Source organism: Chelmon rostratus, chromosome 18, assembly GCF_017976325.1.
Source record: "Chelmon rostratus isolate fCheRos1 chromosome 18, fCheRos1.pri, whole genome shotgun sequence".
NCBI lineage: Eukaryota > Metazoa > Chordata > Actinopteri > Chaetodontiformes > Chaetodontidae > Chelmon > Chelmon rostratus.
The window spans coordinates 13,785,371-13,810,518 of NC_055675.1; the positions used below are offsets into that span (position 1 = coordinate 13,785,371).

Consider the following 25,148-nt stretch of genomic DNA (forward strand, 5'->3'; position numbering starts at 1 on the left):
AACGCTGCAAGAACAGGAGACCTTGCATGTTTTACAACTTTGTCTGATTTCTGAAAAGAAAATCAAAGGCAACCTTTGTCTCCACAGCACTTTCCACAGGTACATACTGCCCTCTAGTGGGCAAACACTGCAATTGCGTAGTATTTCTAACTAATTTGAGGGGTGGAACAGTCAGTTTTCAGGTACACAAACAGTATTTCACTGCACTGCTTCATGTGTGCTGAATGATATACACAATGATATATATTAACTATAAAGTCTGTTTGTGAAGGATTGACATTTCCCACATGATGCATCATCATCTAATTGCTTTTAAATTATTGGATTTTAATTGATTGGTCATTTTTTATGTACTAAAATAAACAGTCCTCAGTCACTCTGTTCGGCACTGCGTGCAGGTATGCATGTACAGCTGTGAGCCGCTATGGTGTGATGTCACATGGGCCTTCCCTCCAGATTTGAAATGTGTTCTGTTACCTCATGGGCGTGTTTGGAAAAGGAGTCTGCGCTGGCCATCATGGCGGCAGTCCTCTCCTCCAGCTCGCCCAGCTTCTGGCCTCTTTCATCCAGCGCTATCCTGGCGCGCGCCAGATCTCCGACCACGCCGGATGCTGCCCCCTTCATGCCCTCAATGCCGCCCGGGCCTGGGATGTGCTGGGCCAGACTTCGGGATGCCTTTCCAGCTGCTACCTCGCCAACTGAGAGAAGAGATGAAAGGAACAGAACGGGGGAAGATGTGTGAATGAGAGGCTGCATCACCAAAGGACTGAGACGCTGTATGTCTGGGCATGCGTAGGTTTGGCATACATAGCTCCTCTCTGTCCAGTGACTGCGCTCCACCACCAAAGAGACCTTTGAAGAACCCTCGGTTGGGTGCCTCTGGTGTCTCCACTGGTGTAAAAAGTTCACCCAGCATCTCCTGAAACATCAACACACACATTACGCTGCTACACCTGTTACATACTGTCAACTGCCTGTGTCTAATAATAATGATCACAGCATAAAATATACACCTATTATAAACCTATAAATACTGACACATATTTACTGTAGCAGCTCTACCTTAGCATCGACCATACCTATATATAAATAAATAGACATACATGCTACACACCGTGTGCATATTACAATGATCATATGACAATATTACAATGATCATACAATTAGCATGTGTGTAATATGGGTGCAATAATTATCCTGTGCAATGATCCATTGGGGTCATATCTGATATAAAATGTTTATATATTGAATATAGTCTTTATAATTTTTAGCTTATTTTTGTCTTATTTTTACCTTGTTTTATTTTTATTTATCAAAAAATAAACACGGCATGCATATTCCCAAGTAGTAGTATTCTGGTTCTCCTATATGATCATGTCAATTGTCTTTAATACAAAATGTTTTTAATGCACCATAACATGAAGTTCGTATATAGAATTTGGAAACTTTCTTCAAGATTTAAACCCCAAACCCTGAGCCATAACTCATCACACCATATGCATACTGTACTGTATATAAAGTGACCTGCAGGTTTTCACAGATGTCCTGGCTGTAAGTGATCCTCTGGATCTCCGTGGGGGAGCAGAGGTACATGGCCTGACCCAGGTTGGTGAAGCAGAACGTCCTGGCTATCCGCATGTCTGTCAAAGGCAGGTAGTTTACATCCATGAGCGGTCTCAGTCCCGGCACACTGGACAGGGGACACAGAAAAGTGGGTTTAGAACTGAAGAATATAATAAGGCTGCCGATAAACGCTCCTCATATTGTAGCCCTGGTCAGCACCTATGATTTACTGTTGAAGTCAATGCTGGATTAGAGAGCAAACATGGGAAGTTTTATCACTATCACTGACTTTTTGAACATCATTTGCAGCATATTTCAATCTCCCGAAACACTGAAGACAATGTTCATACACTCAGACTGTTTTGAACACACTCGAACAGAAACACACACACACAGACAGGCAGACAGCTGGACACCCTTGGTCTGTCAGACACCCATATGGATGGCTGTTCTGTCTCCGTCTCTCCCCTCCAGGGAAGTCGGGAAGATTAATGAGGATGAGGGACAGACTAACACACCCATCCTCACATACACCCTTCCACACACAGCGTGAAAATACTTCCTAATCTTGTCACACTGGTTTAAATTTAGGACAGCGTTTGGCGTCGGTGTGAAGTCGGAGGTTCAGGTTAGCCTCGGGGTTAATGGAGGCAGGGCAGGAATTCGATGGCGAGTCTGCGGACAGTATGAGCGCAGAGGTCTGAGGATGTGCGTGGACGTGTTTGTCGTGGCTGAGCATGAGGACAAACGTTTGTGTCTGACTTTGAATGACGACTGGAGCGAAAGGAAAAGTTTAATTGAGGACATAAGATGATGATCCTGTCTGCCTCAGCAGTGACGGCATTTATTTCTGCCATCTAAGAGACACTCAGCCGCCCCGATAATGTTCAACCCAACTGGACAGTTGTTTTACACTTAGAATATAAGGAATTAATAATGAATATATGATATCGCACTGTCACATAACCCACCCTGAAACCTGTCACCTGAGATTAAACATTCACCAGGGGTTCATTCAAGGGAGAGTGACGGCTGTGATAAGCTTGGACACACATTGTTTGAAATGGATTTCACTGTGAAGAAAATGTCCAAATAAACTTCAGCCTAATCCAGTTCTCCACAGTCCATCTGTGTGCTCAGAATGTCCCAAATACTCACATTGTTTGCCAAAATACAGCTAAATGCCCAAACTCCATCTCAATCCTCCTGCACCACCCCGATGAGCTCATAAGCAAGCACCTGTGTCCACTTCCCGCGCCTCTATTGGTCAGAAGAGATCTAACATAGCTCCCTCATTGGATAGCTTATGCCTTAACGCTGCACTTATAATTAATCGCTTTTTACCTCAAAATTAATGGTACAATCAATCAGCCATACTGACCAATATTGGCAAAAATTAAACATGTAAGCTCATGCAAATACTGTTGACAGTGAAAGAGCACAACAGAGGGTGGATGAACATGAATTATTTAAACTGACTTTGATTGATACATTCTAATAATAGCCAGCTATTTCCGGCTGTGATGTTTCTCACCTGAGGGTCATGATGTGGCCGTTGGCACAGAAACAGGCCACGCACGCGCCTTGGCTCATCTGCACCACATCAGCCCGCAGGATGAAGGAGGTCTCTGTGATACTGTGTTTATAGATGCAGGTCTGGGAGGGGAGGGACATGACTTTGGCCTGTTTCTCGGAACACACCACGGCGTACTGGCTCTCGCTGAGGTCCTGGGAGGTGGAAGGGGACACCGAGACCGGCCTGCGCTTACGGACCTTCTCTCTTTCCTCGCCATCTGCCGTGACGTTGGGTTCATACCAAGGCTCGTGTGCAGGGGGCAGCAGGGAACCTGTTGAGTCCAGGAAAGCCATCCGCAAGATGCTGCCCTTCAGCCGCACCAACATCCCTGATGAATGGAAGGAAATGCAGCGCTGTCATCTTAAAACCCTTATAATAGACAACAGTGTTGACACCGTAGCATGATCAACTACGTCACTCTATTTTCCCTCCATCCCACCTTTCTGATACCCACCTGTAGGTGAAATGATAACTGGCTGCAGTTGCCGTTGCTCCCCAGCAGGTGGCAATGTGAGCGCCAGAGCCAGCACGGTGCCCAGGGACGTGCCCACGTACAGGCAGGGTGTCAAAGCGCTGTCCCCCTTCCGGGCGAAGGTCTCGCTGAAGTGGAACGAGCTGATGGACTCTCGTGCTTCCTTGTCGATGCTGGTGACGCTGGAGGAGCGCGAGCGGCTGAAAGAATTGTCCCGGTGGTCTAATGGGTTGGCACCCCGCGGCGGGCATACAGACAGGAGGACAGTGAGGAGAAAACAGAGCGAGAGGTAAAGCACCCGCAAAGCCGCACAATCACAAGACAGACAACACAGATGTGGACACTGTAGTAATGTTTGCTTGTGACTGATCTCCAGGAAAACTGGGAGAGAAATCAAGAAGTACAGGCTCGTAGTCTTAACCGTGGGTACATGTATAAAAAGCTGGTCTCATTCGATCTCTAAGAAAGATGGATGTCTTGATTTTTACTATTATTTGGCAGAGCACCATCATCTGACACCTAATTGACTCTATATTCTACATACTTTACATTATACATTATATAATAAAAGGAAATCCAATGCAATTCCGCATTTGCACATTTTCACAGACATTTTAAAGTGTTCCATCCCCAATCAGCAGTTTTATCAATATGCTTTGGTTAGATGTGTAGAACACTGCAACTCTTAAACAGGCACACAGGTAAATGTGTTTGCACTTGCACATTTAATTTGACCCTTGAAAAATCAAATGCTCTCAGTGTTTTAGAAGAATGTCGTTTTTAAAATGAAGTTTTTATTTTCCTTTCTTTTTTAAAGTGATGATATTTCGATTTGGGAAATTTTGAATTTTCAGACGGACCAATCGGAGACAGAGAAAGGAAAGACATGAAGAACACAGACGAGAAAGAGAAAGCTGCAAAAGTTACAGAAAGCTTTACGGTGAGATGGAGTGTGCATAGTTTAGCTTAGCACCACTGACCTCTAGGAGAACCCCCACCAAGGTGGGAGTGGGAAAAAATTTAATTCCAACACTTTGATTTAGCTCAATAAATTTCACTTCTAGTCAGATCAGTGCTACTTTTGTCTCATGCAAACTCAGGAGAACATCTGCACAGCTTGCCAATTTTGAGGCCAACAACCAGATAGAACTGGACTGATGGAATGTGGTGGAGTCCAGTCGGAGTGAGAAAGATATACTGCATTTCCATACAAATTGTTTGGAGACACGAAGTCAAGGCTTACCCAAGTCTGGCTTTAGCTCAGTAGGCAAGCTTAATTTCCGTGACATCTTTGCTGGAAAAAAGAGAACATCCCTCTTTACAAACACACGTCTAAGCTAACACACGATGCCATGCAAAGCTAGGTAACTAGCACTGGGACAGGATTGTGCACAAAGCTAAAATACAGGAAAACAACAAAAGGCTGTGAAACAAGTGCCGGGGAGGGTTGCTGAATTGGCTAGAGGAGCCAAGGACGCAGAGACAACCCTGTATATATCACAGAGGCATGCTGCAAAAGACAAAGCAAAGGAAGTGACCTCTGATTGCACACTGCCCTGAAAGAGAGGACTGGTACAGTGAGACACATCAAAACTGCACAGCCATCCAGGAACCTCATGCCACAGGAGCATGCACCAAGACCGAGAAGGTAACAGGAAACAGAAAATACTGAACAGGAGATGGAAGAAGACAATGGAGAAGATGGTCAAAAGTTACTGAGGTCAACTACTGCGAGCTACTTGAATGAGTTTTCCTTCTTTCATGAATACCTGGATTAGGCACACTTACCCCAAACTGTCTCAACTAGTAGAAAATACACTTGATGTGTGCAAATAACTATAATCACCTCCGTCCATGTCTTCATCCTGTCTGAATCTGCATGTTTCATATAGTGCAAAAATGGTTTTTAGCTCAAATCATTCCATCTTTTAAAAGAAAGAGGGTCTTAGATATTATTTCTGTGTGTGTGGTAGAAAGAAGCAGGAGAAACGATATGATGGCACTTGTGCGTGCAATGAAAAGTTACGTTCACCAATGGCAGTTATGAGTTACGATTAAACCCACTTAAAAAAAAACAAAATAATAATAATAATAATAATACCTGAAGCTCAAACTGTGCTGGGTTTAACATGACTATTTGTATTATTCTGTTTTGTCCCGTTCCATTTTAAAAAACAAAGTGGCAGAGGCACTAATTTGAATTTCTGACACTTGACTAATATTGTCGTCCAGCTCCTGTCCATAATTTACGTGCACAAATCTACAATCTACAATAAACACACAACTCACCCTAACCTTCTATTTACTTTTATTTCAGGGCCCTGCATCTCCACAGAGGTGATTTCACTTGTTCTGGCTAATTAGAACTGTCTGGAGCTTTGCTGGGAATTAGGGGAGGTCGCCAAACCTCCTGAATAACTCGGTAAGAATAATAAAGGGCTAACAACTCTGCCCTCGCAGGTGCAACAAAGCTAATAGGAGGACAATGTAGTTTTTAAAAACGTGTCAGGACGGGCGCAGACTAATTAAAGGAGGTCATGCTGGCTAAAAGGAGACTTTGACGCTGGTCTGAGAAGGACGGGTCTGGGTCAAAACTCCAGTCTCTGATGTAGCAGGCATTTTAAATACAGACTCCCCCTCCCATCAACAGACCAAAAGCAGCACTCTCGACTGGTCGGTTAATAAGCAGCTGAGGAGTAATCATCGATTTCCTCGCCACACACTGAAGGTACAAACAGACACAGCTGGACAGATGAGTTGCTCTCCGCTCTGTGGTGTCACCACACGGTACTATGGACAGAAACGCCGATCACGTGACTCATAACGTACACAAGGACTCTGCTGTAGGAGGTCAGGACAGATATCACACGCAGGCACATTTACAATATGACACTCGTGCTACGTACATGTAGCATGCACATGTGTTGCTAAGGCTGTTCTGTGTGTATGTGGGCGGCTGAATTCCTGCCGGGCCTCCAGGTTAGCCTCTGCTCCGCGACCTTTCAGTTCTCCATGCATCATTTTCTAACCATATACTGAATATCTGATGTGAAATATGAGCAGCTTGTCATGTTGAGCGAGAAAAAAACTACTGTTGTTTCTAATTTAACACAGCCAGAACCAAAAGATAGTGGAACAGAAGCAAACCCAGAACTGTGTTTCTTTATTCTCTGTTCTATTTCTTCCCGCTGAGGGGACCATGACACGGAGGACAGAGACAGAGGGGGACAAATCCGGACTTGTTGTCCTGCCTACACAGCCTCTCATGAACATCTTTGGCCAATCTTACCTCCTCTACCACCTCCATTGTAGAATTGCTGTAGATTGCTGTTTGACGTCAACACTTTTGGGGGTGTGAGGGGGAAAGTAAAGTAGAGTAAATGTGCAGTTAGAAACAGCCTTTGGCTTGCTGCTACACACACGCTATCGCTGCTGACCCTGTTTTTTTTTTTGTCCTCTGGCCTTTTAATTTCAATAAAGTTGGTTCAAAATTCAGGACACTGGTTTGACTCCTGTTTTCTGACGTAAAACCCCGGATCCTAAATACAGATTCACCGATGAGAGAATATGATGTAATATTACATCTGCCTGCTTTTTACAATAAAAACAAAAGGCGTGGTAAATATAGCCGACAGATATCAAAGGTCTACATGACATCTACATTGTTATACATGTGTTATTTGGAAGTGTGTGGAGGAGTACTACCTTGCTCCTGGTGCTGTTTTTAAACTGCATGTATATCCTTAAAAATGCGTAATAAAGTGTGTTCGTCTTATTAACTGTAGGCGGCTATTTTACGTTGTTTTGAATGCAAGTCAAAAAAGATTCCAAGACTTTTCTTGAATGGAATGAAATGACACTAACCTGGCACTAATGGAGTCTTTAGTCATCACGCTGCAACTTATTTCAAGGTTAAACAGGTGAAACTGCCTGAAAAGAAATTATTTTCTCCCGCTGGCAGATCACTTAGAAAAAAAAATGAAAAAGCCCCAAACACTCATCCCTAGACTAAATAGCTGTTAAGGCAGACATTTCTTTGCAGGAAGACACCTTATCTCTCTCTGTCCTATGAATAATGCAGAGCAGACAGATGTATCAGACCACAGTCTGGTGGCACCAGACGTGGGGGTGTGGGGGGGAGGCTTGGTCAGCCATCATACCTGGAAACAGCAGCAGGACTCCAGAGTCTGAGATTTGTTTTCTGTCTGACCTTTTTAAAAAGCCCCTTACTTTCAGTGTGCTAATGCCAAGTTGCTCCTAATAAGATGGATCTGGGCTGTTCTCTCTTCAAGCACCTTCAGCTGAAATACTAATGACGTAGATTAAGAGGCAGGCGACTAAAAGAGCAACAGAGCGTCTTCCTGCTGCGACACACAATGTGGCTCTCCTGCACGAGCATCAATGGGTCGACTATTGCAATGCAGCAGAGGTGCAGAATATTCTCAGTGACAATGCATTTTGTTTGTTTGTGTTGCGTCATGTTCGCTGATATGAAAACTGCTTAGTATGATAATGTTCTGTGCTGATCGGCTTCAGGACAGAGCAGCCAGACACTTTTTAACGTTTAACGGGAAGAAAATCCCCACAAAATCAAGAGTCAAAAGTTAATTTACATCATCTTGCAACTGATACAATACTTTCAACTGGAGGATATATCTTTTTTTTTAACAATAATGCATTTATGCAGTTGCTGAATATGTGAAAATACCTGAGGCACTTCAGGTTGAACTTTTACTTTTTAACTCACACTCTGATTAATGTAAATTAATGGGTTTCTGTACCAGAATGCAGAGTTTTGCTTAACAGTTTAATTCAATTTATTATTCTATGCCGTCACACTGAATTACCATCATATAACACAGATTTCCAGGATACTGCATGATGATTTAAACAACGTCATTCCTGTCTGTTGAACTCTGCAAAGTGGTAAAAGATTGCATGCACAAATGGGAAAATTGTCTCAAAAACCTGTGAACGTACGGTAATAAACTCAAACAGTGCATTTCTAAAGACTGAAGAATGGAATTGACAGCCAGACAATTTTATGGTTCAGCAAGAAGCGCTTCTGTATCGTTCCAGTTTGATGAGCAACAATTTCAATGAAACAGTATTAAAAGTAGAGGCTCTTTTGAAACATTAATCTTCTCCTCTAACCATTGCTCCTCTCGTATTCAAATACAAGGTCTATTATAGGTCTACATTTGACTGGTCTCACTGTTTGGGTTTCACGTCTAGATAACACAAAGCCTCTGCTGTAATTCTCCCTCTTCCCTTTTTAATAAGACGCTGAAGGACATGTTACCTGAAGTAGGGGACTTGCAGCGGTCCTCTGATGTGGCGGAGCCCTCGTTGATGTCGCACAGACCTGCAGCAGAGATCAACTCATCAAATACAAAATAAAGCAAGCCAAACAGAGCTACAGGGGTGTTCAATCCGACAGCCACGTCAGAGAGAATCTCAGATATCAGATGGGATTGTCAGTTTTTGGGGAGATTAGACTGGACCATATGCACAAATGAATGATTTCCACGTCTAATGATGTCTTCACTTGATCAGCAGACAAACCCGTCAGGATCTCTGTAAGCCCCACTTAACCATTAGGGAGATTTTGTGCATCTTTAGCCTTTCTTTCCCCGGTTTCAAGTCTTATTCCTCCCCTCTGCTGCGTGCACGCTGGTGTGTGCATGTGTGTGAGACATTGTCCTGTGAGGCAGAAAGCCAAGCAGACAGCAGTCCCTGCTGGCAGAGAAACACAGCTGGACGCCTGATTACTGCTCGCGCTCGCCAAGCTCTGACAGGTGCCAGCCCACTGCTCACCAGTCAGTGACACCAGATGCTCGGTGTGTATTTACACGTGCACGTGCACGTGTGTATGGGAGCGTCCGCGATTTGAGCGCGCACCTGCATATTTGCGCATAAACGATCGCCGGCGTCAAAAAGAAATCCCTCGGCATCCACATGCACGCGGCTTACTAATTCATACATCAAACTTTTGCTTAAGTATGGACAGTACATCGTCATGACACTGCGGCATCCTCTGTGTGGCTGCACTGCCGCCATCTAACACAGGGGGGCAGTGTGTCCATACTGAAAGCATCTTACTGTGGTACTGTGAGGCTGCAGAGGAGACTGTGTGTGAAAGGGATGGGCTGAGGGTGTGTGTGTGTGTGTGTGAATGAGAGACAGGGAGAGGCAGATGGACAAAAGAAGAGTTAGTCAAAGTGCTTTGCTGCGTGCCAGCCTCATGAAGAAGATGCATTTTAGAGCGTGTTGTTCTATGATTCAGTCTCACATTTGGATCAGTTCAGGGGCGCTGGTCCTGTGGGTTTACTGGAGTCAAAGTAATAGCTGTTAGTAGGCATCATAATGTTCACTGAAAGACTGATTAGAATTCTGAATCAGATTTCACTGAATAGAAACCTTGAATACAAAACCAGATTTCGCTCCTCTGTGCATTCCAGGAGCTATTTTGTGATAAATTGATTTTTTTTTTTTTTTGGTGAATCAAAAATCTCTAAACCCGCTGTGTGTTTGCCTACACCACCTTCACACATTCACACTGGAGCTTAATAGTGATTTGAGTGAATTTCCGTGTAATTTTCCCTCTCGACTGCTTCATTTGCCTTCGGGACGAGAGCAGGATTTGCAGATCATGGTCCAGCGGTTTTTGCTTAATGGCAGAAATTGAAAGAAAAAAAAAAAAAGAAGAACTAGAGGGAAAATAATCGTGTACAGGATTTCTGTTTCGAACCTAAACAAGCTGAGCTAGTGAGGCTGAAAGAACAAATAAGCAGTGCCACATGAAATTAATGGCTCAAATATGATATGATGATTTGAAATGACTACTCCTTTGTTTGCTGGCAACAAGAGAAAAAAATGTCTTCTGTGCGTAGTTGGAAAAGTTCTTTAAGTACTCTTCTCCTTCTTATTGCTTTTCCTCATTACCTCCGGAGGGCTGTCGTGTCTTTCTTGGCGAGCGGGGCTGTCTCTGGTAGGGGTCATTGGAGCCGTAAAGCTCGACCGTCCCCAAGTTGAGCACCACTGTCTTCTGGATGTAGTCCACCACCGCCAGACCGTTAATGTTGCCAAACACCACACTGGGGGACGGAAGGGTGACAGAGTCGGGGAGGAAGTGGGGAAAGTCAGAGGAAGAAAGAAGAATGGGTCAGAGGAACAAGGAAATGAGATTGGATTTCATTTTTTAGGGTGAAAAACACTGTAGTCCAATCACAAAAACAGCTAGAATGTCCAAATTTTCCTGGCAGTCATAAATTGTGTTGACAGGCCTGGTTGTCGCTGTAGCCTTGAGCAGTCGATGCTTAAAGTGCAAAATTATATGCATGCCCACTCTGCATATTTCCTCTTCATAGATTTTAGTCATTTTAAGGGTGAAGATAACTTATTTCTCTTTACAGAACAAAAGCAGTGGGAACTTTTCAGAAAAGACTTCCTCTCAGTTCATGACTAAGATGTTGCTGTCTGTGTACTTACAGGCCGTAGGAGGAATTGAGCGCCAGACTTGTGATCTGCTGAGGAGGCTCTCCACTCACCCACACTAACTGGACCACCAAATCTACCTGGTAACCAGGAGACTGCTTCAGAGGAGTGCTGCGCACTCTGGAGAGAAGGAGGCAGCGAGAGAAGCAGAGAGGAGCGAAAAAGAAGGAGGAGAAGAAGAAAAAAAGGTTTCAGAAAGAGAACGGCAAGTGGTGCAGCTGCAGTTCTGAAACAGTTGAGTGTTGAGGGTCTGGCATGAGTGGCTGCGAGGGGATGATGGGGAGGCTGTGGCGGAGAATGCTTGAGGCGCTGACTAAGTCTGTGCAAGAGTGCTTGAGGCAAAAGGCAAGGCTCTTGCGTGTATGATAATGTGTGCAAGTGCTCCTGGTGCTGCTGAGAGTTTATGTAAGTGTTTCTGTGTGTGTGTGTGTGTGTGTTTCATACTTGAGGCAGGGAATGTTGCCTCCGTCAGAGTTGTTGCTGCTGGTGGAGGGGTGTGAAGGTGGGCCGCTTGTCTGAGGGGAGGCACCGGGGGTGGGAAGCGCCGAAGTCTGCTCTCCTCCTCCACCCCCGCCGTCTGGAGACTCTATGTCGTTCAGCTCGTACTGCATGCGCACCTCTAGTAACTGTATAAGAGAGCGCACACATGCACATGCGCGTGCACACACACACATTCAGAGGAGAGAAGATGGTAGCAGATGTATAAAAAATATTCAAAATCATGATAAAGGCTCAAAACTCTCGTAAACAACAATTCTTCATGAATTCCCCCGAGGATGGGAATAGTTATGTGACTGTGAATGACATCCATCCACATTCATAGAGTCACTTTGAAAATAGAGACTTGTTTGAGATGTGTGTGTGTGTGTGTTTGTGTGTGTGTGTGTGTGTGTGTGTGTGTGTGTGTGTGTAGGCAGACTGAGAGTCAGAGAGGTCCTCCAATACTGAAATATTCCATTCCTTCTAAGTCCTCCTTCAGGTTACTTCTCTGCCTTCGTGCACACATACGCACACACACGCACACACACACACACACAATGTGCATCAGCTCCTCTCGTTTGCATTCCGTCAGTCTCATTAGCCCCGCTGACATGTGGGAGTGAAGAGCGATCAGTGGCCTTCTTCAAATTCTCCCTCCCACCTGTGTCTGTCCTCCTCTACCTTCATTTCTGCAAGGTTACAGAGAGGTGTTTGACCTCGTACGAAGGGAGGCTGCCCTCCTAATTACACCTCGCTGCAACTGCATATCTGGTCCTGATCCACATCCCAGTCACCCGCTCGTGGCGTAGGAAAAAGTGCCTGAAATCTCTCTGACACATGGATCAGTGCTCACTGTCAGTCGCCCACAGAGAAAAAGCTTCTAACAGGAAGGTGGCTCATTCAAATCAGTCCTCCCTGCGTGGTGCCAACGTGTAGGATTTAGGAATCTACTGGCAGAAATATAATGGTCATAATCATGTCTTCATTAGCGTATGATCACCTGAAAATAAGACTCATGTTTTCATTAGCTTAGAATAAGCTCTTCATGTCTGCAGCAGGAGCAGGTCCTTCTTCATGGACTCCAAACCTCCATGTTTCTACAGTAGCCCTGAGAGGACAAACCAAACACTGGATCTAGAGCCTTTTATGTTTCTCGCATTTTCAGTAGCCACTGCAAGTGCACATGCTTGGATGTCCTTTAAGCAAGGCACTACAACTCTACACATTTATGAAAACTTTTTGCTGCAAGCCCCGTTTGTTTGGAAGAATAAAAGAATTGGATAGTTAGAACAAACACTGCCAAACACATAAAGGGCACCAGCAAGAACTCATTAAAATTCATTTACAGACCTGCAAGGGAAAATACATGCAGCACCTCCCACATACAGGACTTTGATTGACAAGTGATCTCTGTCTGGAGCAAGTCTAGAGCAACAACACCACAACGCTGACTGCTTAGCAAGACAAATGTTGCCAAAATCATAAATAAAGGAAGTATGTTGCTAGTTACCAAATTATTGCTCTGCTGCTTCATGACCAACAGCGGGAAACTATACATTTGATGTATGGGCGCCGTGAGCATGCACGCACAGATTAAAGAGCATTTCTCTTTATGCCATTAAACACTGGCTCCCCTCACACCCCCATAAGCACTTACGTCGCTATCAAGGCAGATTATAATGACAGTCTAGCTTTGCTTGTTCACTGCTCTGTCTGTTGGCATGGCAACCATACCGCCTTTGACTAGGCAGATCTCTGAGTGCATGCATGTGTTTGTGCATATGTCTCGACATCTCAAAACAGTAGAGAAAGTGAGCGCTGAGGGGAGGTCATAATAAGCTAAATGTTTTCTTGATGGAGAGCTTCAGAGTTACATTATGCCCCTAATTTTCCCTTCGCTTTTATTGCATGGAAAAATACGCATTTAACCCAGATTACAAACCATTACCCACCTGCACCACCTCAGTAGTTACTTCCAGCTTGCTGAAGCGGTAGATGATAACATTGGCTGACACCCCCGCCACACACAGCATCCGGCTCTCGGGGCACCAGGCCATGATCTGAATAGCAAAGGGGTCTTCATCTGACACCTCAGTGCTACCCTTGTCTTCCTTGGACCGGTTTCTGTCAAACACCTTGGCTGTTTTGAGCTTATAGAGCACCTGGAGCATTACTGAGAGAAACAGGAGAAAAGAGGAAGGATCGGTTGAGATCCAGAGACACTGGAAATACAGAGTCTTGCTCAAAATAGCATGAAAGCACAGGCAATGTGGTGCTTTGAGCATGAAAAAATGAATTATTACAATAAGACTTAATCTAGATAATACGTATTTTGCTAATTTGTTAATGTTGACTATGAGAGAGCTGGTGCCCAACAGAAAAAACAATCTGCAAAATACATTTTTATTAATTTTTTGAAGCTGCTCCTTGAGATTTCCTTTCTTTTAGCTTCCATTTCTGTCTCAAACTTCATCTGACGCTCATCATGTCCCTTCGTTGTCCACTGTTTCTTAGACAGCTCGCTAAAACTTATAATTTTGTGAAGCATAAACAAATCTTAGCCGCCAAGGGAACTCACTTGCGGAGGCATCCCAGAACTTCACAGTTCCATCAGCATGCCTGGGAATTCAAGAGAGGCAGAGAAAGAAAAAGATAGAAGAAGAGGAACAAGAGAGAGATGAAATTCAATGTGTGTCCTGTTCAAAAAGTATATGGCCATCCCTGTCCGCACATTATTTTGCTCTTTGCTCTGGGGCTGTTTTTCATGGTTTTGTCTGGGCCCCTCAGCTCCAGTCATGGGGAATCTGAACTCTGCTGCACACAGTGATATTTAGCGTGCCTCCAAGCGAAAGTTTGGAGGACATCCTTTCCTGCTTCAACATGACGATGCCTCCATGCACAAATTGAGGGCTATGAACAAATGGCTTCGATGGTGTGGTGTAGAATAGCTTGACCAGCCCTGACCTCAACCCCATCCGACACCTGAGTAGGAACGCCGACCGCGAGCCAGGCTTTATCGCCCACCATCAGTGGCCGACCTCACTGAGGCGCTTGCAGCTGAGTGGGAGCAAATCCCTGCAGCCACGTTCTCAAAATCTTGTGGAAAGCCTTCCCCCGAAGAGTGGAGGCTGTTGTAGCAGCATAATAATGCCCACACATTGAGAGCTGCCTCAAAATGAATCGCACGTGTGTGTAGTGTGTGTGCACGGGATTCGAATCATTAGCAGGTGATAAACATGACAGTTTCTCCATTTAGCGTTTCTTGCATTTGGACATGTATTTTGGCTGCCACTTTTTCCCCTCACTCCTCATTATTTTGTTGCCAGTTCAGCTGAGTGGATTGGGAGGGAGGTATTTCGCAGGCTGTGGCACTCTAAGAAAGAGAGACCTGGACAGAATAGTAATATGGCATGTAGGGGTGAGGAGAGAGGGAGGAAGGAGAGGAGCGAGAGCCTCCCTAGTGCCAAACCCATACCTCAATGTCACTTCTTCAGCGCGTGTGTTCTGCTAAAAACGCCCCTTCTCCTCTTGTTGACAGCTTAGCGCGGGATAATAAACATCAAAATGGAGCAAAGTGCACATGATTAGAATATATAAAGACCTACAGTAAATGTCCTGAGACAAGCTGCTTTGCTGTGCTGACCTGGCAGAGCAGGAGAGGTGGAAGTAATTGAGTTGGAGCGAGACGATAATGATAACGCTAATGAAATCAGCATTGTCTTACCCAGTGATGATGATTTCTGGGTAGCTTTGTGTGCCTTGACCCCAGTTTCCACCGCTAATAGGCCATTCCTGGATAGACAACAGACAACACAGGGAACATTAGAAAGAAAGAGAGAGAACATGCACAAGAGCAGCGACGTCGATAAAGAGCACGTCAATAGAAAGATTGATTTTGGTAACAGGCGACGTGATTAAACCGTACGTGTGCGAGTGTGCATGGGAAAAACAGGCAGGGATCATTCGTGTACGTCCCGCAGCATGTCTCGCAATCATACATTATGCACCTCAGTGAGTGTGCGTCTCCATCTGAGAGTGTTTGTGTGTGTTGGTGGGGGGTTTGGCTTTGAACACGTTGACACATACAAAGGTCGCCGGGATGACTCATGGTGATCTTTATGTGAGAATGCCCTCCCGCAGCTCAGCCAGGCCTTTGCTTGAAAAAAAAAAAAAAACGGAACAGCTCGGCAGCCAGTTTGGGTCAGTACATGCTGACATTTCCGACAGAAAGCTAGAACAAGGCGACAGGGAAAAGAACATAGGCGTACATAATGGCTGAAAGAGCAGGGGGTCTGTCTTAGATGATACAGGGATGAGAATGAGAGGAAAGAGGAGGTGTACAAAAGGGAGTGGAGGATCGTTAGGTAATATGACACTATTATATAGTCCATTTAGTTTCATGGAAACATTGAAAAATATACTTTAGCAACACTAATACAAATTAACTTGTGCTGCATACATTTGGAAGCAAAGGTATGCATAAGTATGTATTAATGCGTCCTTTATCCAGTAACCTTGTGGTTCTTGGAGTATGGCCTGATGGTTAGAGGGCGAAGTGTGAAACATTTGCATTTCTAATTTAGACATTTAGGTCTTTTATGACACTGCTATCCAGAATGACATGAAGGGAAATTCTACCCTCGGGATACTATTCAAGTGTTTTACATCATTAATCTGCAATGGGAGGTGTGTTCAAAGAGTTATTTTGTGATGGAGCAGTGGTAATTTATTTTATTTCCAAAGTAAAACTTGTCTGCTTCTGCTTAAAAACGGCCCTTAAATGGGTGCAATCAATGACGGCGAGGAGCAGTTTGCAATTCCTGTTGCTCATTTTAAGTCTCTGAGGAAGTTTCCGTTACTTCTGAAACTTGGTGCCTAACGCGACCACGCTAGCAGCTCTGCAAAGCTGCACCTGGGCACCATGTACTATGAGCTAAATGCTAACAGCATGCTAACATGCTCACACATGCTGGCGTTTAGCCACGTTCACCATTTTACTTTAGCCTGATAGCATGCTGGCATTTGCTAATTAGCGCAAACGCAGCTGAAGCTGAACTCTTTCAAGTATTTGCTAAAAGTAGCAATGCTGTTTAATTTATATACTTTCTATAAAGAATTTCCATTTCATTGCTGTGTAACTTAGAGAGCATTTAGTCTGTGCACAGCAGGTCAGTTGAAGAGTACAGAAAACATCCAGTAGCAAATCTATGATAAATTAATAATGCATTATATTTATGTGGGTTTAAATTTCTTTCAAAGAAACTGCTATTTTTCCTTTAATTACCACCAAATTACGGTGGCCTTACCAGGAAACTTTTACGGACTCGTAAAGCAAAATGCATGTCTCGCAGCTGCACTGCTTCCAACCTGCTGAGAGGAAACTAATTCCTTGACACCTGGAAAGGAGCTCTTGCTCTTGAATTCTGAGGGTCTCCATTCAAAACCTGATATTCATCACTGATACGTTTAAAAGGGGAAAAACTTTCTATTACGATTCCTGCAAGGGTAAGAAACACACACCACCAACAGCAATATGAAATGTTACAACATAAAGCTTTCCTGTGTTGTACCTTTTTGCTGTAGCCCTGTCGTTTCTGCCGCGAGCCAACAGAGTAAAGTGCAGGTATGAGGTCCACAGGGCAGTCGGCAAAGTACTCGCAGCAGGTCACAGGAGACTCGTGGATAGTCAGAGGATAGGGGTTCTCGAATATGGGGTAACTGTTAACAAAGCCACTGTAAATGTAATTAGTCTGCCTGCACAGCTTTGGTGCATTAGTCTCATTCAGTACATATTCAAACTAAAGAGTCAGATTTATGGCAGTAAGCTATATCACGATATGAAGAAGAGGCAAATATATATCAGAGATAACGAGCACTAATAGATCAACTGTGACGTTTTAGCCTTCATTTGAGGAACAAAAGAAGCCAAGATGACAGAGTCAGACTCACCCATTTTGTGCAAGGTCGATCACCACTAAATCCTTTTCTAGAAGGACCACCACAGCGTAAGGTTCCTGAAAATCTGCAACAGCAAGACAAGTCATTCATCACGCCGCACTTTAAGTCATCGTGTAATTCCTCGAGAGAGAACTCCCCTGAAATCTGCAAACCACAGGGGAAGAATTCCTCAGACTTTATATGGCAAACGTTATTATCATATCTGTGCCCTGAAGATCTGAGGGCAAGAACACTTAATGCTTGGTATTTATTAATCTATGTGATTTATAGCCGTCGGGAATACTCTCCTGGTTACATATTTGTATCCGTCTGATTTAGGAGTGGAATTTTATACTCAACCTTGAGACAGATTTTAAACCTTTGTATTGAATGAACTGATAGAATGAATGTGCTGGTCCCATCAGCAGAGATTCATTACTTATAACAGCGTCTCTGGAACCAGTACAGAACATCCTGCTGATAAATGAGCTACTTGCACATATCTCTGATTCCCGTCACAGTCTTACAGCATTATAAAAGTGATTGCACATCGAGCCACAACAAAAAAAAAAACCAACTGAAAATACAATCAGAATATAAAGAAAGTTCAAAGTAATTACTAACAACATCAGCTCTTGTTCTCAAAAAAAAAAAGATGCAATGCGATGCAATTTGAGCCCTGATTTTCGCAGGAATTTTGATTTTTACATTTCATATTCACTGAAAGAAGAATATAAATTGATGATGTGATTTTTGTTGAGGTCTGTACCAAATAAGCATGCTGACTTATGTCGACTTGTAGGCCGGGGCATCTCTGCAGCACCACAATGCTTCATTTATATGTTGTGGCACATTTTGCCTTTATCAAAAAATTGCAGCTACTGCGATCCACTTGGCCATTTTGCCATTTCGATCACATTTCAATTAATTTTTCAGCCCTGCCACACAGAGACCATTCAGATATGTACCCTATGTCCACAAGTGTATGTGTGTGTGCATGCAAACTGGTGTCCAGAGAACAATCTGCTGTGCAGAGCAGCAGGTCTGAGGCTGTCAGAATACACCGAGGCTGAAACACTTTGACAGCTGTTGTCACTACATCTCTCACTGTCCTTCTCATTTTACTTGCCTGCCGCTGGTTTACAAGTGATTCACATTCTGCTGTGAATCGTCACACAGCTTTAGATTGCTGGACATTAACTGTCACTTTTGGCATTTGGGAGCTGTGAATAACAACTGTAATTATGGCCACTTTCACTGTTGATGGACCTAAAGATACAGACTAATTCAGCGACTAAATCAGTGCCACAAAAAAAAATCCATTTTGTGTTTGTGTAATTTGTAAATCAGGATGTAAAAGGCAAGTGAGTAACAATGTCTTTCTCAGCAGATGCACCTAAACTAGGATATGTTCTTGCCATTTGCTTTCCCATTCAAACAAACTGGTGTGCATCATATCATCATGGATTATCAACCTCCTCGACACGCTAACGCTGGTTTAAGTGTGCACACATCGTCGGCCAGACATGTATTGTGTAATCCAAAGACCCAGTAATGTCCATTAAAAGATGAAATCAGCGGGTGGTGACATCAGGTTGCCAGTGACAAAATGAAGTCACCATTGTTACATAACTCACTAATCCCTCCCGTCGCTGTATATGTGCCAGATAACGCTGCACCAGATTTTTCATGGTGGGATTGCATACATACAGGATCCCATAACATTCAGCTCCACTCTGGCTTGTTTTAGCTGTTGACTCTTCAATACAGAGAATAAGACGATAATTTAATTTTGATGGAAGGCTATTGTGTACAAACAGATGAAATGAAAACGCAATATTCCGTGTACCAGATAATGAAACTGGAATAGCATCCATCCCCCTGGGAAATTTCATATTTATTACAGAAACACACCAACACAGGGGCAAGCAATCTGACGTAATTAAAAAACAAAAAGGTGTGTGCGTGAGTCTAATGCATTGACAAAAGCAGATGGAAGATGATGATTTCCATACAAATGTATTGCTAAGACATGCACATAATAGCATATCCCAAACTTACCATTAGGGTATGGTGTCTCACAGAGTGTGAGGAAGTCTACTATAGGATAGTCCATCTCCAGCACAGCAGTACTCTTCCCATGCATTACCGTCAAACAAGGCCGCCGGCCCACCGTGTCGTAGGACAAACCACCAGACAGGATTATGAAGGGTTCCCTGGGTCACACACAAGCACAGGCATCAATATTTAACTGGCTTTTCATATACACAATATATACCATGATCACAGAAAGCACTAGTTTCTGACTGGTCTGCAGATGCCAATTAAAATCATATATCAGAGCACCTCCAATACAGTGTGCACATGCCCAAGTTCTGTCACCATCCTACTGTAAAACAACACACAAGATAAATTAAACATGAGTCTCCTGCTTTGCTTCCTGCACCAGTTAAATCTGACCATGGGTTTATCTGACTACAAATAAACTTTGAAAAGTGGATGATTTAACAGCAGTAACTAGACACAGCTCTGGAGAAATACTACAATGTGACACGGCGATGATTCTAATATCAGAACACCTTTGAGTGTACAATATCTTCCATAGTAACAACCCTAACAGCGAGAGGGAAATGCCTGTCACGGAGAAATAGTTGGCCTGGCTGGATTGACGTAAGACTGCGTGTGCAAATTTTTTGCTCACATTGCCTTGGCAACAGCTTTTAATACCTGTAAACAACCTTGATGTGCCTTTTGCCTTAACTGTCTAATTAAGCATATTCATGCCTAATCATGTGCGTGTGTGTGTGTGTGTGAGAGAGAGAGAGAGGGACCCTACCCATTTCTAGTGGTTTTGTACTCCACTTTGAGAATGGGTTTACAAGGCTCTGGCTTCTTCCCGTCCTTGGGCTGTTTTCCTAAAATAGAACAAACAGAAGATACTTTAGTTTGGCAGATCATCCCTTTTCCCCTCCTCTAGTCTTGTTTCTGCTGCCCCCCCCCCCCCCCCAGAAGCTCCACTTAAAATGCCGCTTTGAACAGTAGCCAGACAATAACAAAAGGCTATTCATCAGAGAGGAGATAGACAAATGCAGGGGCAGGGACATGAAAAGAAGGTGCGATGATCATGGACGATTTACAGAATCCACCCATTCAAACCATACGGGAGGTCCACGTGACAGAAATCTGCACATCTAGCATTCGCCTGCATACCTGTGTATATTCTCGCATATCAGAACGCACAATAAGTGGCTGAATGTATCTGAACTATTACTGGAGAGCCAAAGTGAGCCCAAAGGCAGGTTATGCAAGGAAGGTCTGTATATTAAAGGACTACTTTTAATAACTCCATCTAAATAACAGATATCTAAAAAAGACAATTAAAGGACTTATAATCCTTATTTAAACCTGTCAAAGGAATTTGCATAATTGACCGTTAAATACCAAACTAATTACGTATGCAGCTGTAGGAGAAACAACTAATTAAAAACCCTGTGTGGTGAAATCCCTGCACACAAAACCAGCTTGAGAAGCTGGTTAGAAGTTTTCCTTTTCATTTCATTCTTTGTTCCTCTTCCTGACTCTCATGCTCTCTCTGTGCATTTGCGGCACTCCGTCTACTTCTTTCTTCGGGCCTGCGTCTGGCTGAGCTGTCAAAGTGCTCTGTGGGGTGAGTATATGTGAGGGGAGGAAGAGGAGTGTGGGTTAAAACGCATCTTCAAAAGAGCAGACTTGCTTTTCTGCAGGAAATAAACAGAGCGCCGGCACTAAAGTACGCGCGTGCAGACACAAAGTAAAGCAAACAGCGGCAGGAGATAATTGAACTGACAATAATCCTGCAATGTGGACTTGATGAGGGAGCCACGAGTAGGGAGGCTCTTGAGGGATGGCTTCCATGAGTATAGAGCGGGTCATGTGACTATATAAAGACAGACTTCTTACAATCCCTCATCACAGAGTATTTGTCTATAAATTGCGAGCAGTTCAATCAGAGGGTGATTTTCTTGTCTCAGATTGTTCCATTTAAATACATTTTATAGCTGGAAGAAGAAAAAACATTTCTTTTAAAGATTTTTTTAAAGGTTTCTTTCTGGCAATATTTTCTTATTTTCAACCCGAGTAATTGTTTCCCCTTAGATTCATCTCGCAACTCATGACAGTCCTGACCCGCAGGACGGAAACAACTAATTTATAAGAAACTCTTTACTTTCCTCAGATGACCAGTTTGTCTCTGAATATGACACTGACAATATAACAATGATAAAACTGTATTCATACAGCACATTTCATACAAAAAATACCATACAAGGTGCTTCACAAAGATGAAAAATAGAAGTAAACAAGACGCAAGATGCAAGAGATCAGAACACTAAAAACACAGCAAAAAGGATTTTTCTATAGGAAATTTAAAAAAAAAATTAATGAAACTGGGAGCAAATAAATTACAATTAATACTGTTTGTGCAGTTAAATTCTGTAAAAGTTTATAGGGTAGAAATTTGAAAAGATATATGCCAGGCACTAGTTTTGCTCTCCAAGTTGACCGACATACAGCAGTCCGCTCGCAGAATTCCCACAATGTGAACACTGCAGAGTATCTATTAAATGATGAGGAGTATATGAGTGAATTAGGGAGTGACTGTGTGTGTGTGTGTGTGTGTGTGTGTGTGTGTGTGTGTGTGTGTGTGTGTGTGTGTGTGTGTGTGTGTGTGTGTGTGTGTGTGCGTTTCCACCTCCTTACCGTGTGGGGTGATTGTCTGTATGGGCTTGCCCTGGCCTCTGACGTTCCATATGGTCAGAGTCCCATCTGAGTGACTGCAAATGAACTGCTTGCCCTCGTGATGCCAAGCAACTGAGTGGATCGCCTAGGAAACGACAGGCAGGAAGAGGGGGGGGTCAGTGGTTCAGCAGGATAAAACATCATGTGCCACCATCTCCCTTACATTAGTAAGTGTGTTGCATTGCCACAGCCATACGGCACACAGTACAATGCTCATATGCGGCTCTGCGTTACATACTCTTGAGCAGATGGTGAAAGCGAGATAAAAGAGTCTGGCCCCTGACTTCACAGCATTTCCTGTGGCATGAATTACATGCAGACATTTGCTGAATGTGGAGGAAAGCGGAAATGGATTGGTCATTTTATTCAGGAATGCCAGGAGGAAGGTTTTATTAGCAGAGTTATAAATTTACGGATTCTATTTCATAAAGACACAAACGCCCGGAAGGAAAAAAGAATTCTTTAACATTTAATATAATTGAAACACAGTTGATCTACAGTATTTACAGGAAAAGCAACCAGTGTTGCAAGGGAGGAAGTTTAGCGTTAGGAGTTAGGTCTTCAAAACCAAGACAAAGGTGGAAAAAGCAAAGACCCAAATGGAGAAATTGGCACAGAAACAAGCTAATCGTTACAAACAATAAGGACATGCAAACAGGAGTTTGAGAGACGGTGGCCTCTCTGTCCTCTCATCTTCCCCATCATCTAAAAAGCCCCGTCGCTGCTGTGAGCCGACTCACAATGATTTATCTACTGACAAGCAATCATTGAAAAGACAAACACATCATGACCAAAGCACGGCAGTAAAGGGCAACCTTGCTTATTGATGCCCTTTTCATGGCTCATAATTAAACCCAGCAAACATTTTGACATTAAGTTAAATATGATGACGTGCACCAAATCTTTGTGCGGCCCACAACAGCTTTCAAAGCAGTTTTACAAGGCCTGCCACATGGATCGCCCGGGGGCACGTTCCCCCCGGAACATTAATGTGTCCCACCACGAGCCGAGTGCCTCGTCAGGGAAAATACTCTTTTGGATATATTCTCTGACATCATGGTTAGCATTCGGTGTAGCCTTTTCTGAAAAGCGTGCTTGACTGCTTCCACCTTGCACTGTTCAATATTTTGCAAATTCTTGCAAAAGCTCCACTTGTCGTTTGAGTGTGAACTTCCCGCCGCTTTCCCTTGTCGCCTCGTCTCCCAAATGCTTCCCCTCGCCTCACATCGCTCATCTGAAATGAGTGATTACCTTGCTGTCAATGCCGATGTGAGCACACGGTCAGGTTAAGCCAATCCCTTCCAATTGAAGCTGCTATTTATTTAGGTGTATATCAATTTTTGCCTTCAGTGTGTCATTAATCATAAGCGGCGCTGCATGTCAGGTTTTTCAGAGAAAACTTAAGCGAGACGGCGTCGGGCACCAACAGATCATGCTCATGTGACAGCACAACAAATGTAACTGTATCTGTCCCCGAGTAAATTGTCCATCCATTATCTATAACCGCTTATCCTTTGCAGGGCGCGAGGGGGGCTAGAGCCAGAACCTTCTTGCCGTGAGGCGACAGCGCTCAACCAATAGAGTGACTCTGTGCAGAACTTGATTTGCTCCTGAGGTGGGCGTTTTTGGATGCGCAGCCTTGAGAATTTTCAAAGGTCTCATTATCCTGTCTTTTGCAACGGGATTTCCTCCAGGTCACAGAGAGCTTGATGAGACATAGCCGCAGTGATGTAGCTCGCATTATCTCGTTACGCAGGTGATGACTCACTCCCCCTCGCTCCCACAAAGACACACAAATGAACCAAAGATGAATAAAGTTCTAAAACTTTGGATCGTTTGTTTCAATTGATCTGCCGTCATGGAGCGACCTGACTTCCTGTTTGTGTGGATTGTTTTCTTGGACATAATTAGAGCCATGATGAGTAATGGCTAAGGTGTCTTATCTAAGCCGACAGCGGATGTGAGTCCTGAAGTGACAGGGACGGTGGGATGCAGCTTGTCAATGATTTGCTGCCAGAAGTGATTCACTGGTGTGCAGTGCCAGGTGACGTGGATGCAGTTATAGCAGGTGTGCTGAATGCAGTGTGAACTTCATTCCTCCACTCCAATTCTGTGAAATCCCACGCTCTGGAACTGAAGTGAATTATCCTATACTGTATAAGCTGTACATATAATTAGACATATAGAGCATATTCTTGGGGATCTGGGACCTGATGCTGGCATTGGGAGTGACTGATACGTCTTGCTCTCATTATATTCACACACAGATGATAGAAGTTTTAATAAAGATGAGACATTAATGGGTTCAGATACCAGCAGTGGAGGGCCTAAGATCTTTTTTCTTCATGCCGACTGCAGCCTAGAAAAAGGATGTGATCTGCAGACATTCAAGAAAACACTAAACGCTGAGGCTTATCACAATTTTATGAGAATAAGCCCTCATTCAACCATTCAGAGACGCTTTGACAGCGACAGACTGAATTCTAGAAATCTGTCAGCGCATTGTTCGCTCTGACAGTCCCAACAGGGAACAATGCAGTGCGCTTAATTGGAAAATGAGAAGGGTAATTGAAACACATGGTACCCATCGCATCAAACAATACCAATTAAAAAGACTAATTTCATGATTTATTACATTAGGTCAGTTTTCACAGATTGGTCTGTGGGGGATGAGAGAATTCAGTCAACACTTGTTAGAGTCACACAAACACGAGCGAGTGCGTCCCTACACACAGACAAACACACACACACGCACTAATTCACAGCGAAGACGAAAACAAACAAACAAATTGAGATTGGTGAAGAAAAATAGACATACCCATAAATATGCATATCACAGCCCTAAGT

The 25,148-nt window shown here is 43.7% G+C and overlaps 1 protein-coding gene across 4 annotated transcripts in view; it reads right to left on the reverse strand.

Annotated features, from left to right (window-relative positions):
* Nucleotides 1–25,148, reverse strand: part of stxbp5a (syntaxin binding protein 5a (tomosyn)) — an 84,119-nt gene that overhangs the window by 379 nt on the left and 58,592 nt on the right. The window contains exons 8-26 of one of the 4 annotated variants that reach the window (XM_041958633.1): nucleotides 22,263–22,386; nucleotides 20,362–20,440; nucleotides 19,587–19,741; nucleotides 17,538–17,610; nucleotides 17,159–17,306; nucleotides 15,313–15,380; nucleotides 14,167–14,207; nucleotides 13,541–13,761; nucleotides 11,553–11,734; nucleotides 11,103–11,228; nucleotides 10,557–10,708; nucleotides 8,914–8,976; nucleotides 6,901–6,954; nucleotides 4,856–4,905; nucleotides 3,594–3,876; nucleotides 3,098–3,467; nucleotides 1,525–1,690; nucleotides 808–919; nucleotides 478–698 (exon numbers count right to left, since the gene is read on the reverse strand). In XM_041958633.1, the coding sequence (XP_041814567.1) occupies nucleotides 478–698; nucleotides 808–919; nucleotides 1,525–1,690; nucleotides 3,098–3,467; nucleotides 3,594–3,876; nucleotides 4,856–4,905; nucleotides 6,901–6,954; nucleotides 8,914–8,976; nucleotides 10,557–10,708; nucleotides 11,103–11,228; nucleotides 11,553–11,734; nucleotides 13,541–13,761; nucleotides 14,167–14,207; nucleotides 15,313–15,380; nucleotides 17,159–17,306; nucleotides 17,538–17,610; nucleotides 19,587–19,741; nucleotides 20,362–20,440; nucleotides 22,263–22,386 (2,688 nt within the window). Of the gene's footprint in view, nucleotides 1–477; nucleotides 699–807; nucleotides 920–1,524; nucleotides 1,691–3,097; nucleotides 3,468–3,593; nucleotides 3,877–4,854; nucleotides 4,906–6,900; nucleotides 6,955–8,913; nucleotides 8,977–10,131; nucleotides 10,135–10,556; nucleotides 10,709–11,102; nucleotides 11,229–11,552; nucleotides 11,735–13,540; nucleotides 13,762–14,166; nucleotides 14,208–15,312; nucleotides 15,381–17,158; nucleotides 17,307–17,537; nucleotides 17,611–19,586; nucleotides 19,742–20,361; nucleotides 20,441–22,262; nucleotides 22,387–25,148 lie in introns of all 4 variants that reach the window. The other 3 variants (XM_041958635.1, XM_041958636.1, XM_041958634.1) reach the window with 3 other exon arrangements.